Source organism: Bos indicus, chromosome 24 (genome assembly GCF_029378745.1).
Source record: "Bos indicus isolate NIAB-ARS_2022 breed Sahiwal x Tharparkar chromosome 24, NIAB-ARS_B.indTharparkar_mat_pri_1.0, whole genome shotgun sequence".
Taxonomy (NCBI): domain Eukaryota; kingdom Metazoa; phylum Chordata; class Mammalia; order Artiodactyla; family Bovidae; genus Bos; species Bos indicus.
This window is the reverse complement of record NC_091783.1, coordinates 53375129-53391396: the sequence shown is the minus strand read 5'-3', so window position 1 is coordinate 53391396 and position 16268 is coordinate 53375129. Positions and strand designations below refer to the sequence as shown.

At 41.0% G+C, this 16268-nt stretch overlaps 1 protein-coding gene across 1 annotated transcript in view; it reads right to left on the bottom strand.

Annotated features, from left to right (window-relative positions):
- Window positions 1-3961: 3961 nt before the first annotated feature.
- DCC (DCC netrin 1 receptor) overlaps window positions 3962-16268 on the bottom strand; it is a 1293116-nt gene continuing 1280809 nt past the window's right edge. The window contains exons 28-29 of the mRNA XM_070779092.1: window positions 9910-10052; window positions 3962-8527 (exon numbers count right to left, since the gene is read on the bottom strand). Coding sequence (XP_070635193.1) covers window positions 8438-8527; window positions 9910-10052 — 233 coding nt within the window. The 3' untranslated portion in view covers window positions 3962-8437. The remainder of the gene's footprint in view (window positions 8528-9909; window positions 10053-16268) is intronic.

Below are 16268 nucleotides of genomic sequence, written 5' to 3'. Positions count from 1 at the left end.
TGCATGACATTCTTCTGTAAGAGATGACAATGTAACTTGAATATGTGAGATAAAATAGACTGTCGTAGATATATTACTTCTAGTTCGTGCATATCAGTTTAACATGTTGGTGCTGACATGCTTACATTTCAAGAATCATAGAATAAATATCAGCGTTTATAGAAGGTGACTCTGGAATATCCTTATTTGGAGTTTTAAAAAATTGTGGTAGAATATATTGATACTTTGGAGAAGGAAATGTCAACCCACTCCAGTATTCTTGCCTGGAGAATCCCTGGCAGACTATAGTCTATGGGGTGGCAGAGAGTCAGACACGACTGAGCAACTAACACACACACACACACATATTGACACTTAACGTAAAATGGGCCGTTTTAATATCTCAGGTGTACTGTACAGTTCAGTAGCCTTGTGTTCACATTGTGCTACCATTACCACCATCCATCTCCAGAACTTTCTTCATCTCCCAGAACTGAGACTCTGTACCTATTAAGCAATTACTCCTCACTCCCCTATCTTCCCAGCCCCTGACAACAACCATTCTATTTACTGTCTCTCTGAATGTGACTACTCTGCTGCTAAGTCGCTTCAGTTGTGTCCGACTCTGTGCGACCCCATAGACGGCAGCCCACCAGGCTCCCCCATCCCTGGGATTCTCCAGGCAAGAACACTGGATTGGGTTGCCATTTCCTTCTCCAGTGCATGAAAGTGAAAAGGAAAGTGAAGTCGCTCAGTCGTGTCCGACTCTTAGCGACGGCATGGACTGCAGCCCACCAGGCTCCTCCGTCCATGGGATTTTCCAGGCAAGAGTACTGGAGTGGGGTGCCATCACCTTCTCTGGTGACTACTCTAGGCACCTCATATAAGTGGAACCATACACTGCTCTTTTGTCATGAGCTTATTTCCCTTCGCATGGTATCTTCAAGCTTCACCCATGTTGTAGCATGTGTCTAAATGTCCTTCCTGGGAGGGAGGAGGGAGGAGGGTTCGGGATGGGGAACACATGTATACCTGTGGCAGATTCATTTTGATATTTGGCAAAACTAATACAATTATGTAAAGTTTAAAAATAAAATAAAATTGGAAGAATAAAAAAAAAAAATAAATGTCCTTCCTTTCTAAGGGTGACTAATATTCCATTATATATAATATATATATAGTATTTCGTTTATTCAGTTGTTGAGTATTTGGATTGCTTTAACCTTTTGGTGTATAGTGAATAATACTGCTATGAATGTGGGTATCCAAATCTCTCTTAAGTCCTTAATGTTAATTCTTTGGTATGTATGCTCAGAAGTGGAAGTGCTGGATCATATAGTAGCTCTAAGTTTTACCTAGTGGTTCAGCATAAAAGAATCCACCTGCCAATACAGGAGGCACAGGTTTGATCCCTGGGTCAGGAAGAGCCCCTGGAGAAGGAAATGGTAACCCACTCCAGTGTTCTTGCCTGGGAAATCGCATGGACAGAAGAGCCTGGCGAGTCACAGCCCATGGGGTCCCAAAAGAGTTGGACACAATTTGGTGACGGAACAGCAACAGCAGTGGTTCTGTGTTTAACGCTGAGGAACCACCATACAGTCTTCCGCAGTAACTGCCCCAGATTCTATTCCAACTGCCGATGCTCAAGGGTTCCAGCTTCTCTAGTGATCTTAATCATATTCCTGTTTGTTTGTTTAGGTGGAATGATTATGAGTCGAAGAAGCTGAGAAGAGCTGGTGGCCTTTAAAACCCCACCTGTCCTGTCACTGGTGATGCATGGTCTGCAAGGAAACTCACTAAGTAGTTCTTTGCTTACCCCAAAGAGTGAGTAAACCTTTTACTAATCCATCATTTTCTCTTAAAGAATAGATTATATGCCTAAACTTGATCCTTTAGTACTCACAGCAATATATTTTTCAGTGCATATATGTCCCCATGTTGACACAGTAGGAACGAAATATCTCGAGGATAGAGAGTATCATACTTATTTGGTTTTGGTGTGTTGCTGTGGGTACAAAATTAGGGTCTTTGTCTTGGGTTGCTGCTGCTGCTGCTAAGTTGCTTCAGTTGTGTCCGACTCTGTGCAACCCCATAGACGGCAGCCCTGGGGTTCTCCAGGTAAGAACACTGGAGTGGGTTGCCATTTCCTTCTCCAACGCATGAAAGTGAAAAGTGAAAGCGAAGTCGCTCAGTCGTGTCCGACTCTTAGCAACCCCATGGACTGCAGCCTACCAGGCTCCTTCACCCATGGGATTTTCCAGGCAAGAGTACTGGAGTGGGTTGCCATTGCCTTCTCCGAGTTGTCTTGGGTTAAGTCCCTTGAAAAGTCCTTGATGTGAAGATTTGTGTAAAAGTGGGTTATCATGAAGTGCTCCCAGGGGAAATCACTAGTGGGATGGGAGAAGATGGAAAGAGAAAGGAGACGAGCCAAACATGGGTGCCACTTCTAGGGTGCAATATTGTGGAGCAGTATCTCCCCACAGGGGGCTCCCCAGGTGCCTCAATGATAAAGAATTCTCCTGCCAATGCAGGTGATGCAGGAGATGTGAGCTTGATCCCTGAGTCTGGAAGATTCCCCTGAAGGAAATGCCAACTGCACTAGTATTCTTGCCTTGGGAATCTCTTGGACAGAGGAGCCTGGCAGGCTGCAGTCCACAGAGGTCTCAGAGAGTCAGACCCGACTTAGTGACTAAGCACGCAGCCATGCATCTCTGTGTCCCCACTGAGTCACTTTGGTTCAGTCCTGCCTGAGGCTCTGGAAATAAGTTGGCTTACACTACAGAGTTGTCTCAGTCAGGGCATGGGGGCTTGCATTTAACAGTATTGGTAAGATCTATCTGATCTGGAATTCACAGGTCTCCTGTGTGTGTAGGCAAAAAAGCAAATTCTGGCAATGGGAGGGCAACCTTCTAGCAGACCTGGGTGTTGGCTTTTGGGATAGAAACCTTACTGGACGTGTGCTTGAAACAGCAGAAACATCTAAAGGGATGTGCCAGAGGACTGACAGTCTCTGCTGTTGCTGTCCTTTAGTTCCTAAGGCGTGTCCGAGCCCACAGACTGCAACCCTCCAGGCTCCTCCGACCGTCCCTGATCCACATGTCCAAAAAGGCAGCACGTGTCCTGAGGAGGAAGAACGCAGACAGGCAGGGGTTTGGGGTGTGCTCATTTCATATCAGTCGTTTGATATAAAGAACACGGAGGAAGAACTTTGTATCAAAACTTTATTTATTAAACAAAAAAATGCACCATTGGAATAACATTTCTATAAAAAATGAATATGAGACTGTTCTACAGTGATTACAAAACCCCTTTTTCCTCGTGTAGTAGTATACAAGATTTGTGTAGAAACAGTCATTGTTTTAAACTGTAAGCAAGTTTCCTTTCTCATAGAACAAGATTTACACTTAAATATTGCAATCACTAGTCTAATTTGGTTAACAATGCTAGAGTCTGACAGTTTAAAGAAACTCTTTGTGGGCTCAAAATACCTTTTTTTTCCTTTTTTTGAAATTAAAAGGCATTTTGTAGCAACAAAAACTTTCTTTTTTCCACTAAGGCTAGTTAAAGCTGTAGTATACCCACTTCTACCAAATAAACCTACCACTAACACACTAACAATTTGAATCGCAAAGCCCTTGGAGAGAATGAGTAGCATTTGATCTGAAAAATGCCATCGGAATATTGTAGGTTTGGTGGTACTCAAGTTTGAATGACCCTGGCAAGGGAGAAGGCGGTGATGATGGAAATTCAGTGGGGGCTTTGCCTGGGCATACCCTCATACTCAGCAGTGGACAATTCATGTCCAAAGTGGTGCCTCTAAGCTATGGAACACTGCAGCTTTAACAGCCATATCTAGATTCCCAACCAGGTCTCCCTTTGTATCATAAATTATCCAAAAAAGAAGCCACTCTAAATAATAAATTAAATATTACTTATAAAAAGTACACCCCAGACCCACCCCCCCAGCCCCCCACCCCCCCAAACAAGCTGACAATTCACAAAGTTCTGAATTGTCAGGTTTACCCTACAGTAATTAAAAAAACAGCATGTCTCCTCCTCCCTAACCTTCCTTTCTTGCATCTGAGAACACACGTTCAGCACACACTGAGATCCCTTGGCCCATGTATCTGTGTTCGCGACATCTTGTAGAGTTTTGCTGTTGCTCTCCAACCAACAAAAAATCAGAGCATACAATGTACAGAGGCTCTCTACTGAGAGCAGGAGAAGTCCTTCAGAGAGTGCAGCAGAAATCCAGCAAGGGAACGTTACCCAAGAGAGGCAATGGAGAGCCCAGATACAGTCTTAGTGTGTGCGCTTCCGTCTGATCTCACTGACCTGGAAATACTCAGGCATTTCTTTTCAGAATCAGGACATTTTGGAAGCAGGTATTTCGATAGCAAGTTACACTGACGCATGGGCTAGCATGTGTTTTCGAATGCAGTGGAGTAGCATACAAAACATCTATGATTTTTTCCAAAGTCTGACTTAATTGGAAATCAGGTGAAAAGCTTTTCTGTACACTAGGAAAGTGACTTCTGAAAGTTACCAGAGAAATACAAATTATTTTAAGTCAAACGTTGCTTTGAAAATATTTAGAAAGAGATAGTAGGTTTGAGTGTATGACCGACTGCCCTGCTGCTCTGGACTGTTGGGGGTTCTCTCTTGTGTATGTGGGTGATAAACATGTGAAGATATTAACCTCTGGCCTTAGGGATGGTCTGCATTTAGATGAAGTAAATTGGTCCAGGAAGGGAAAGCGACTGCATTCTGCATCTATTTTAAAGTTCTGACAGTTTTGTTTTTGATAAACATGTGTCAAACTAGGGAGTTATTCTATTTTCTTTTTCTCTCTCTCATGAACTAGAAATGGACATTCTAAAATTACAAGGCGTCAGTCTGGAACACAGCTTTTTATATAAAAGGTAAGGGGATTGCTTTAGAGGCTTTTTTTGGGGGATGGGGTGGTTAGAATGTCAGTTCAGCAGCCACGTGCGAGACACTCTGTTATGTTTGGAGAAGACCTTCAACTGTTTCTTTAAACAGGGTCAATAGTTGTATCACAAGGGTAACTAGGAAAGAGTAACCATTTTCAAGCACAGACTATGAAGGCTTCCAGAAAGACCTGTACTTAGATTCTTTATGGGAAAGGCCAATGAGTGCCCAACATTATAGTTTCCACATGTCTGGAATGACACACCAGTGCTGGGCCTTCATAGGTCTTACCCAATGCAAGGGGCGGAAACATGTACGCCACTGGGAATGACCCTTATTTTGAAGAGAATAATGTTATACCCAACCCCTCCTAGCCTTCATAAATTCACCTCCTATATCCCTGCCCTCGCTTGATTTTTTTCCAGCTTGTTCAATTGTATGTGCACTTTATAATATTCAAATGTAAAGTTCCATTATTTAAATGCTCTAGAAGCTTATAGCTCTGTTCTATAAAGAGCTGTGACTGGTTTCTTATTGAGACTGAGTCACTAAGAACTATTTAACTTTTGGCTAGAGCATCCTCCAAGTGTTCTGTGCATCTTGAGCTATCTGCATTTTTGTGAGTTTCTCAAATGCAGAACTTCCTAGAGGAAAGTAAATAGCTTTCTTATCAGCATGAAATACCAAAGAAACATACCAAGCTTTTTCAAGAGGCGGCTTATGCCTGACAGTTCAGCAGAGCGGGAGGTTTCGGGGGCGGGGTCTGAGCATGCTCTGCCAAGTTTTATTTTCTTCTTTTTCAGGGAGAAATGACTCCTGGTGGCAGAGCTGCTGGTTGGCTGTCAAGCATCACCCCACAGGAATCAGAGAGATTTATGAGCTTAAAGAGCCCTGTTTGTCATGAACTAGACTCAGAGTAAGAGCAAAACAAAGGTTATCTTACACTATTCACAGATTTCTTCTTGTCAAGAGATCAGGAGACCGGGAAATTAGAGAGTTACCTGTACACTTGGGCAGGCAGTTGTACACACACGTGAACTATCTGAGAGAACAGGGAGCAGGGTTGTACAGAGTTGCAGTGAAGTCATGTTCAAACCATTGGGCCAATCTCCCAAAAGCCTCTTGTGAGAATGTAAATGGATTCTACCATATATTCCTTGCATGGAGCTAAGACTTATTAGCATTGCCAGTTACTAAGATAGAGCATTGGGTGTGTTTATGAAGACAGTTTCAAGAGCATGCTGAAATCATATACTGTATATTTTCATGTGTTTAAAAAATGTATCTCCTAAGATCAATGACTTTGACTAGAGGAGTTTGAAATGTTGTAAAAATGCTAGTTCTCTTGATTGTGCAGATACAGAATACAGATTGAAGACATGACTAGTCCCTGAAATCTGCAAGATTTACAGCTCATTCCTACCTGGACCCTCAGGATGACTCTCCTTGGATGTCAGATGCCTTCAGAGAATGTTCCGTGTTTGTGAGGATTAGAAAAGAAAAGCCATCCTAGGACCTTGAGAGGGTAAGGTGGGCTAATGAACTGTTTTTTCCCCCTGATGTCATGGATTATTTTTTGTAAGACTCAATATTATGTTATGAAATGCCTTGTTCCAGGTCAGTGGAGTGTTGTTTGCCTAAGTGTTTAGATGTTGAATAAGAGTTATCTGCCCCAGAGGATAACGTCACATAGCTCTTCAGAAGGACTTCATGAAAATGTAAGTAAATTGAACAAGCACTCTTATTGAAGGAATGATTTCACAAATGGACCGGACTTTCTAATGAACCATTTGAACAAGCCCTCTCTTTGACATCAGATTTCCTTCCCGACATAAAACTGTAAAAAAATAATCTGAATTATTACTTCTGTTACAGTGCCATTTTGCTCAAAATATTTCATTCAGGGATTCATATATAATTACCCACCTAATAAAAGGAGCTATTAGGTTGTAAAGATCCTATTCCTTCCATGCTCTTTTAAAATTATGACCTACTCAAGCTTGAAATCAAAGGCAGAGCTGAAAGGAATAATTCAGCTGAAACCCTCTTATTGGGTTTTCAAGTTGCCTAACAGATAAATATGCAAACGGGCTCCCTTTTGGCGATTCAGCTGCACAAATGGATTAACTCCAAATTTGCAGCTGCAAATTCAGAAACTAAAAGGGTGCACACACAATGTTTTTAATTTCACCTAGTTGCAAGCTGTAGATAAACACGGCAATAGGAGTTTAAGGTTCTAGCTCACAATGAAGATGCAGTTTTTAAAGAGCATCCACCAGATTTAGGGTGATGTGTCAGAAGTGTCAAGCGATGTCTTCCCCCCGTTCCTCTCTGACTCTGGGCAGGTGTGGTACAGAAGGTTTCCTTGACAACAAGCCTGGCGGTCGCCACTCACCAACACTGCCTGCTCTGAGTCAGTGAGGACCCTGTTGGTGGAAGAGACATCACGCAAGAGAAGGTACCGTTTGAAACTGCCTTCCATTTTCCTTCCCTTCCTCGGATGGGATGGGTCTGCCACGTCCACAGAGGGTTTCAGGAAGGTAGATTGGGGCTAGAGGGTGGCATGGAATGTGTGGAGCTGGCCACCTGCCCAGGGCTGGCTGCCAAGGAGGACTCAGGGAGGGATGGGGTGGAGAGGAGAACTCTTCCAGCCAGACTTCTGAGGGAGACGGACTTGGTGAAGTTTGAAATATCATCACAGTGTGGGATGGCACAAAAGCCACCCAGATTGAACAGTGTCCTGTTAGAAGTTTTAAGCTCATAATTACCACGTGTCTGAGAAGATTGCATGTTGTATCCTCCTTCAGGGAATGGACTGGTGGTTGGCAGCATGCCCCTCGCTGGAGATTTTTAAATGTTCCTGTTCTCCAGACATCAGTGTTAACCAAGGGTGGATTTACAGATACCTTGCTAACATGGGTGAATTTCACAGCCACTTGCTGATACCCAGCACCTGTGCAAGTGTGACCGCGGTACAGAATGTACACCTTCTGTTTGCTCGCTTACTTTTTTTGTGCTGTCAGAAAAACATCCAATCCTTTGGTGAGAAAGTTCCCATGGGTGCTCTGTACTTTAAATTCGAAAACAAAATAGTGAGCTTGCACTGGTTTGCCGTGGCAGGGTACAGGCTTCAATAATGCACTTGCCTTTTGTAAGACTAGACCCACACATTAGGAGAAACTGACAGGCCTTGATGAAGAGCGTCAAGTATTCGTCATGACAGTGAGGTCACTGCAGTGGCAAAGGCCCAAGAGTATTCTCGCAGCTTCAGCTTTGACATTGCAGTGAAGACGTATCTTTGCTTTTGTTAAGGGACCCCAGAGTCCTCATTTTGAAACTCCTGATGCCCAAGAAGGAAGGACTGCTTCTTCCTTCGGAACTGCTTCAGGATCTTCCAGGAGTGAGTGGTCTTGACGGTTGACCTGTACACTGGTTAGTGTTCTTGGATACAGGTGTGCTGTTCATGGGTAACTGGTAATGCTGCAGAGGTCCCCGAAAATTCAGCTCATCAATTCAGCGATGCGTGTTAAAAGGCCGAGCCTGTGATAGCGTTAAGCTGCTTCATCAGCCCTTCCAAACTTGCCATTTGTTCACTCAGATCATCCTGTTCATACACCTAGAGAGAGAATGAGAGCAAAGGATTAGTGCAGGTGAATGTCGGTGCCTTCCTTTTGTAAGGGGGGGCCATCTCTGATCATTTCACTGTGCATTCTCATGCATGACACAGTGGCCCATAGCCCAGGGGCTTCACTCAGCATATGATCACTGGATGAAGACACTGGTCATAAAAGAGGCAGTGACGAAGGCCTGTGTGCTATTTCACCAGCTTCATCCCTGTGAGGAGGCTTCAGTGTTGAAAACAAAATCTTGTTTCAAATCAAGTTCTACCAATTACTAGCTATGTGATCTTGGACAAGTTAGTAAACCTCTCTGATGTGTAGTTTTCAGGTATAAAATGATGATGATTATATCTTTTTCAAAGGCTATTCTGAGCATCCTGTGAGTTCAGCACATGGTAGATATTGAGTATGTTAGTTACTTTTCTTGTCCATCAGGCTATAAACAGAATTTACATAAGCAGCTTTCCTTTGTAATACCACATAATCATTTTTTTTGTGGGAACTTGACCTTGTGGTATTAAACAGGTTGCAGATGGTACCTTCCTACAGGAATTTCAGCCTGCCAGTAAATGATCTGGTCATTTACTGTGTTATCTTCAGAGATTTTCAAGGATTGAAAAGAGCCACTTTGGCTCAAAAGACTGGCCCTATATATGAAAAGGGAGGTTGCAGTGAGGTGATTAGTTTTGTTACTGCTTTCCCCAAATGACGTCATAGTTGTCTGGGTTGTTTTTCTTGAATAATCTAGATCTCATTGTCCAATACAGCAACCTCAAGTCAAAAGTAGCACCTGGGGTTTTGAAATGTGAATAGCCTAAATTGAGATGTGTTGTACATATAAAATATACATCATATTCTGAGCACTTAGTACAAAAAAAGTAAATATCTTAATGATAATTTTTTAATATTGCATGTTGAAGTGATAATATCTATATGGGTTAGATAAAAATATATCATTAAAATTAATCTCACCTATTTATTTGCACATCTTTTCATGTGACTCCTAGGGAGTTTTAACCTGTGTGGTTCACATCGTATTTCTATGGGATAGTGATGACAGTGTGTATATAGACACACGTGCGTATTTATATATATGTATATACACATGTGTGTGTGTGTATGTATGTAAAGTCACTCAATATGTTGCTATCAGCTTGTATGTATAAAGATTGCCTTTAAGTATCAATGATTTTTTTCATATAACTAGATCCTTGATGTAATTTTTTTCCATAAAGTTTTTTCTCTTCATATTCAAGTGCAGGAAAACAGAACTAAACCAACAGTAAGAACAGTGAGGGCCTGGGCTTAATGGAGAGGGCTGGATGGCTTAGACTGCTTTGCACAGCACTGCCCCCATGAATTTCAAGGATGGCCTTACGTTGGCTGGATCCTCCGTTGGTTTGTGGCTCTCCTCAGACACTTCAGGGGCTGTTGGCACAGATACAGGAAGCAAAGGAGATCTTGCCTTTCCAGCCAACCCAAGAGAGGCTGTTTTAACATGAGTCTTGGGAAGAGTAGGCCCTAAAATAGAAAACAGAGTGATGAAAGTACTATGTAAAACATTCTGGAACAATCTCACAAGTGTGTAAGCCAAATCCAGTGGGTTGGCATTGCCTTTAGGCTATTGTTCATCCTGTAGTCAAGAGATGAGTTCTGACACATGAATGGGCTCATTTTATTTCTCCTGAATGGAAGACAAATCCTGATTAGGCCTCTCCAGATGAAGCTCCACCAGTCATATGTCATTGCGAGTGCATTTTAGATATCCCTGTGAAAGGTTGCGTGGGACCTGTGGAATGTTTGTCATAAGGTATAAGTGTCAGGCCGGCTCAGCTGGGGCCGGTCGCAGCTTTGGGCCAGACAGCCCTGTCCTCAACCACCTGTACAAGCCATTCACTGTTTAACAAGTACCAAGGAACACTCACACAGTTAGAAGAGATGGTTGCTCTGATCTGCAGAGCCTTAGATGTTACAGTGCCAAACAGTTCTTTATGGCTAACCTGACTGAATATTTTCTGCTGGAAAAGAAAAAAAAAAGATACGATTCTGTCCTGATCAGTATAGTTTCTCTCAATGAAACACATTCTAATGCTCATGAAAGTCATTTGAATAACTGCTGAGTTTCTACAAATTACATTTCAGTCTGCTACAAACAATGGCTACCTTTTATTTTAGGGTCTAAAATTTGCCTTATAAATTCTGCTTAACACATAGCAGCAAGTATAATTTTTCCCTATAGTCTAAAATACAAATTCTATAAAGGCGTGTATCAAATCAGCTAGTATACCTCTATACCTAAGGTCTTTTGTCATGTTTAGTATCGGAACCAAGGCCTTAGCATAGAAGGCATTGAAGCTATTACAATGTTTGCCTCAGTCCTCTTCTATAATGAATGATGCTATTCAAGTTCAAATGATCCCAGTGACATACTGTATATTTTGGGGGGGGGGGAGTTATTTTGACCATACTTTCAAAAATGTAATCTAGTTAATAAAACTCAAAAGTTATTTTACTATCAGATAAATAGGGGATTTTTGCTTATTAGAAAAGGAAGAATGCAAACCATCTAGGAAGCTAGCAATTTATAAATGCTAAACCCCATCCAGCACACATTTTCTCACACATTTTGGCCTAGCATCTAATTCCTTCATATTTATATTCAATCACCATTTTTCTTAAACCAAGGCTGAAAAGTCTGCAGTTAGAATCATTTATCACTAGAGGGTGATCTTAAGTTTTTGGAACTCATATGAGAAGACATACAGACAGGAGAAGTAAGAATCATCTTATTAAGAAAGGAAATACTAATATTTGTGGAACTCCTACTAAGTTCTAGACTTGTGCTAAAAAGTTTACTTCATTTTAGGCAATAGCATAGTAGGGAAGAATTTGGGACTTACCAACTGAATCTGAATTCAGGTCCTGGAAAGCCTAACTATACATTCTACCTGTGTAATTCCTTGCTCAACTAACCTAATTTCTCTTGCCTGTTTCTTGATCTATAAAATAGAAATAATAATTTGTGAGGACTAATAAGATGATGTATTTAAAGTTGCTGATTTCCTGTAACTCTTTCAAAGAGAGCTAGCTGTTAATAAGATTTAACAGACTTTTGGACTCTGTGGGAGAAGGCGAGGGTGGGATGATTTGAGAGAATAGCATTGAAACATGTATATTACCATATGTGAAATAGATCGCCAGTCCAGGTTCAGTGCATAAGACAGGGAGCTCAGGGTTGGTGTGCTGGGATGACCCTGAGAGATGGGATACTAGGGAGGGAGGTGGGAAGGGGGTTCAGGATGATGGACCACATGTACACCTGTGGCTGATTCGTATCGATGTATGGCGAAAGCCACTACAATATTGTAAAGTAATTAGTCTCCAATTAAAATAAATAAATTGAAAATAAGATTTAATTGTCAAAACAAGCCTGCTAAGTATCCTATCTCCAGTTCATATATGAAGAGGCTAAAGGGAAGAGAAATGAAGTAACTTACCCAAATTCATACATTTCAGAAGGGCAGACAGAGTAAGAATTTTTACCAAGATCTGTCAGACTCCACTGAACACATTAATGTTTTTTTCATTGGCATGTTGATTTAATCCATCCAACTTAAATGAGCTTTTTGAAGAAGCAGTGTAAAAAAAACATGAAACCTAGTTCAGGACTATAAGTCATTTGAGGGTATAAACTACTTATTGTATTACAGTTTCTTATAGTTAAATTATGTTTGAATTTAAAGAGGAAAACAATGAATTTCGGCATTGATTTAAACTACTTTTATTACAGTGTTATTTAAATTTATACAAACATAAAACTTGGCATAACTTTTATAAACTTGTAGCTCTAAGCCTATTCTATAAAACCAAAACATGTTTAAGTTGAATAGCAAAGTACTATACAAATAATACAATTTAAATTAAGATCATCAATTTAATGAGACTGGAGGTCAATGGGCTAGAACAAAATAATCACGTAAATTTTGTACTGACTGCTGTGTCACACAAGTCATTTTGAGTTTGTCTTACACGGTCATTTTTTACCATCAGTTTTTTTTTCTGGTTGAACAACTGGCAAACCTTCATTCTCCCAAAGAATGTAATAATACCAGCTGGTCTTCGTTGGATCTGAAGAAATCATTTGGGTAGTAAATCTACCTCTATATTTTTCCTTTGGCCTCTGACTAGAAACACAGTGTTCCTACAGCCAACTTAGTTGTAAACCTAAATACAAAGGCAGGCACTAAAAACCCTGTCAGAGTGATGCTATAAAAGTACTCTCTAGCTACTGCAACATGTGCAATTCACACTGATATTGCAGATGATCACACAAGTGAAAGCACAGAGTTTAAAGAGGAGTCTTCATGCAGCACTGCTGAGCCCTGGGAACGCATCTATGGAGCTCCCACTGTGAAGGCCATTTTCTGAATTGTGTTTACAGTCCCTTCAAGTATGTTCACAATGTTCTGATTAAACACAAATGTAGTTTTATTGCCATGGAAAGACGTTCCTCTGAGCACATTCCAAGACCTCCTGGCTCGTCCTTCCTATTAAGAACCAGAGCAGCTACATTTGAACGATTAACACTTTATATGGAAATATTTTTTGTTAAAATTTTTACTTTGATTTTCTTGATGGTATATGGTGAAATCAAATTAGTTTTTGAATTTTAAATTTTAGTTCTTTAAAAATTATAGTTGATTTACAGTGTCGTGCTAGTTTTAGGTATACTACAAACAGATTCCAGCACACATACACATATATTCCTTTTCAGAGTCTTCTCCATTAGAGGTTATTAGATACCGAATATAGTTCCCTTTGTTGCTGTGCAGTGGGTCCTTGTTTATTTTTATATAGTAATTTATATATATATATAAATGCTAATGCCAAACTCAAATTTATCCCTCCCTTCTACCCCTTTCCACTTTGGTAGCCTTAAGTTTGTCTTCTATGTCTGTATATCTGTTTCTGGTTTATAAATGTTTTTAATATCATTTTTCAGATTCCACATATAACTAAGATTCTGTGGCATTTGCCCTCATTTAGTATGGTAATCTCTAGATCCATCCATGCTGCAAATGTCACTATTTCATTCCTCTTTATGGCTGAGTAATTATATAGATACTCTACATCTTCTTCATCCCTTCTGTCGATAGACAGTTAGGTTGCTTCCATGGCCTGGCTATTGTGAACAGAGCTTCAGTGAACACTGGGGTGCTTTTTGAAGTAGTGTTTTCTCTGGATCTATGCCCAGGAGTGGGACTGCTGGATCATATGGCAACTCAATATTTAAAAATTTTTAAGAAACCTCCATACCGTTCCCCATGGTGGCTGCACCAAGTTACATTTCTACCAATAGCGTAGGTTTCCAGTTTCCCCACACCCTCTCCAGGATTTCTTATTTTTAGTCTTTATGGCCCTGGTGGCTCAGATGGTAAAGAATCTGCCAGCAATGCAGGAGACCTGGGCTCGATCCCTGGGTTGGGAAGATGCCCTGGAGAAGGGAATGGCAACGCACTCTGGTATTCTTGCCTGGAAAATTCCATGGACAGAAGAGCCTGGCTGACTAAAGTCCATGGGGTTGCAAAGAGTTGGACACGACTGAGCGACTAACACACACATACGCACACGGCCATTCTGACTGGTCTGAAGCGATATCTCATTGTGGTTTTAATTTGCATTTCTCTGATAATTAGTGATGTTGCACATATTTTCATGTGCCTGTTGGCTATCTGTGTGTCTTTTTGGAGAAATGTCTATTTAGATCTCCTGCCCACTTTATGATCAGGTTGTTTGGGGTTCTCTGATATTGAGCTCTATGAACTGTTTGCATATTTTGGAGATGAGTCTTTTCTTGGTCACATTATTTGTAAATATTTTCTTCTGTAAGTTGTCTTTTCATTTTATTTCTGGTTTTCCTTGCTGTGCAAAAACTTACAAGTTTCATTAGGCCCTACTTGTTTATATTTGCTTTTATTTCTTTTGGGACATTGACCTCACAATAAACTGTGGAAAATTCTGAAAGAGATGGGAATACCAGAACACCTGATCTGCCTCTTGAGAAATCTGTATGCAGGTCAGGAAGCCACAGTTAGAACTGGACATGGAACAACAGACTGGTTCCAAATAGGAAAAGGAGTTTGTCAAGGCTGTATATTGTCATCCTGTTTATTTAACTTATATGCAGAGTACATCATGAGAAATGCTGGACTGGAAGAAACACAAGCTGGAATCAAGATTGCTGGGAGAAATATCAATAACCTCAGATATGCAGATGACACCACCCTTATGGCAGAAAGTGAAGAGGAACTCAAAAGCCTCTTGATGAAAGTGAAAGTGGAGAGTGAAAAAGTTGGCTTAAAGCACAACATTCAGAAAACAAAGATCACGGCATCCAGTCCCACCACTTCATGGGAAATAGATGGGGAAACAGTGGAAACAGTGTCAGACTTTATTTTTCTGGGCTCCAAAATCACTTCAGATGGTGACTGCAGCCATGAAATTAAAAGACGCTTACTCCTTGGAAGGAAAGTTATGACCAACCTAGATAGCATATTCAAAAGCAGAGACATTACTTTGCCAACAAAGGTTCGTCTAGTCAAGGCTATGTTTTTTCCTGTGGTCATGTATGGATGTGAGAGTTGGAGTGTGAAGAAGGCTGAGCGCCGAAGAATTGATGCTTTTGAACTGTGGTGTTGAAGAAGACTCTTGAGAGTCCCTTGGACTGCAAGGAGATCCAACCAGTCCATTGTGAAGGAGATCAGCCCTGGGATTTCTTTGGAAGGAATGATGCTAAAGCTGAAACTCCAGTACTTTGGCCACCTCATGCGAAGAGTTGACTCACTGGAAAAGACTCTAATGCTGGGAGGGACTGGGGGCAGGAGGAGAAGGGGACGACAGAGGATAAGATGGCTGGATGGCATCACTGACTCGATGGACGTGAGTGTGGGTGAACTCCGGGAGTTGGTGATGGACAGGGAGGGCTGGCACGCTGCGATTCATGGGGTCGCAGAGTCGGACATGACTGAGCGACTGATCTGACTGATCTGATCTGATCTAAGAGAATGTTTTGCCTTTGTTCTCATCTAGGGGTTTTTGGGTCATATCTTATATTTAAGTCTTGAAGCTGTTTTGAGTTTTTGGTATGGAGTGAGGGTGTGTTCCAATAACTTCATTGGTTTACATGCAGCTGTCCAGCGTTCCCAGCACCACTTGCTGAAGAAACTGGCTTTCACCCACTGTATCTTGGCTCCTTTGTCAAAGGTTAATTGACCAAAAGTGTGAGGGTTTATTTACGGGCTCTCTCTTCTGTTTCAGCGATCCATTCATCTGTTTCTGTGCCAGGGCCATGTGATTTTGATTACCGTAACTTTGTAGGGTTGTCTGCAGTCAGGGAGGATTTTGTCCCCTGCTTTGTTCTTTTCCCTTAGGATCACTTTGCAATTCTGGCCTTTAATGATTCCATGTAAATTTTAGTATTATATGTTCTAGTTTTGTGGAAAAAAAGTCATGGGTAATTTGATAGAGATCACATTAAATCTGTAGACTGTGTTGGGTAGTCTGGCCATTTTAATAATAATAATAGTTCTTCCAACTCAAGAGCATGGAATAGTTTTTCCTTTCCTTTAAATAACCTTCAATTTCTTTTATGAATATTTTATAGTTCTCAGTGTATAAGTCTTTCACCTTGGTCAGGTTTATTCCTAAATATTTTATTTCTCTGATGCAATTTTAAAA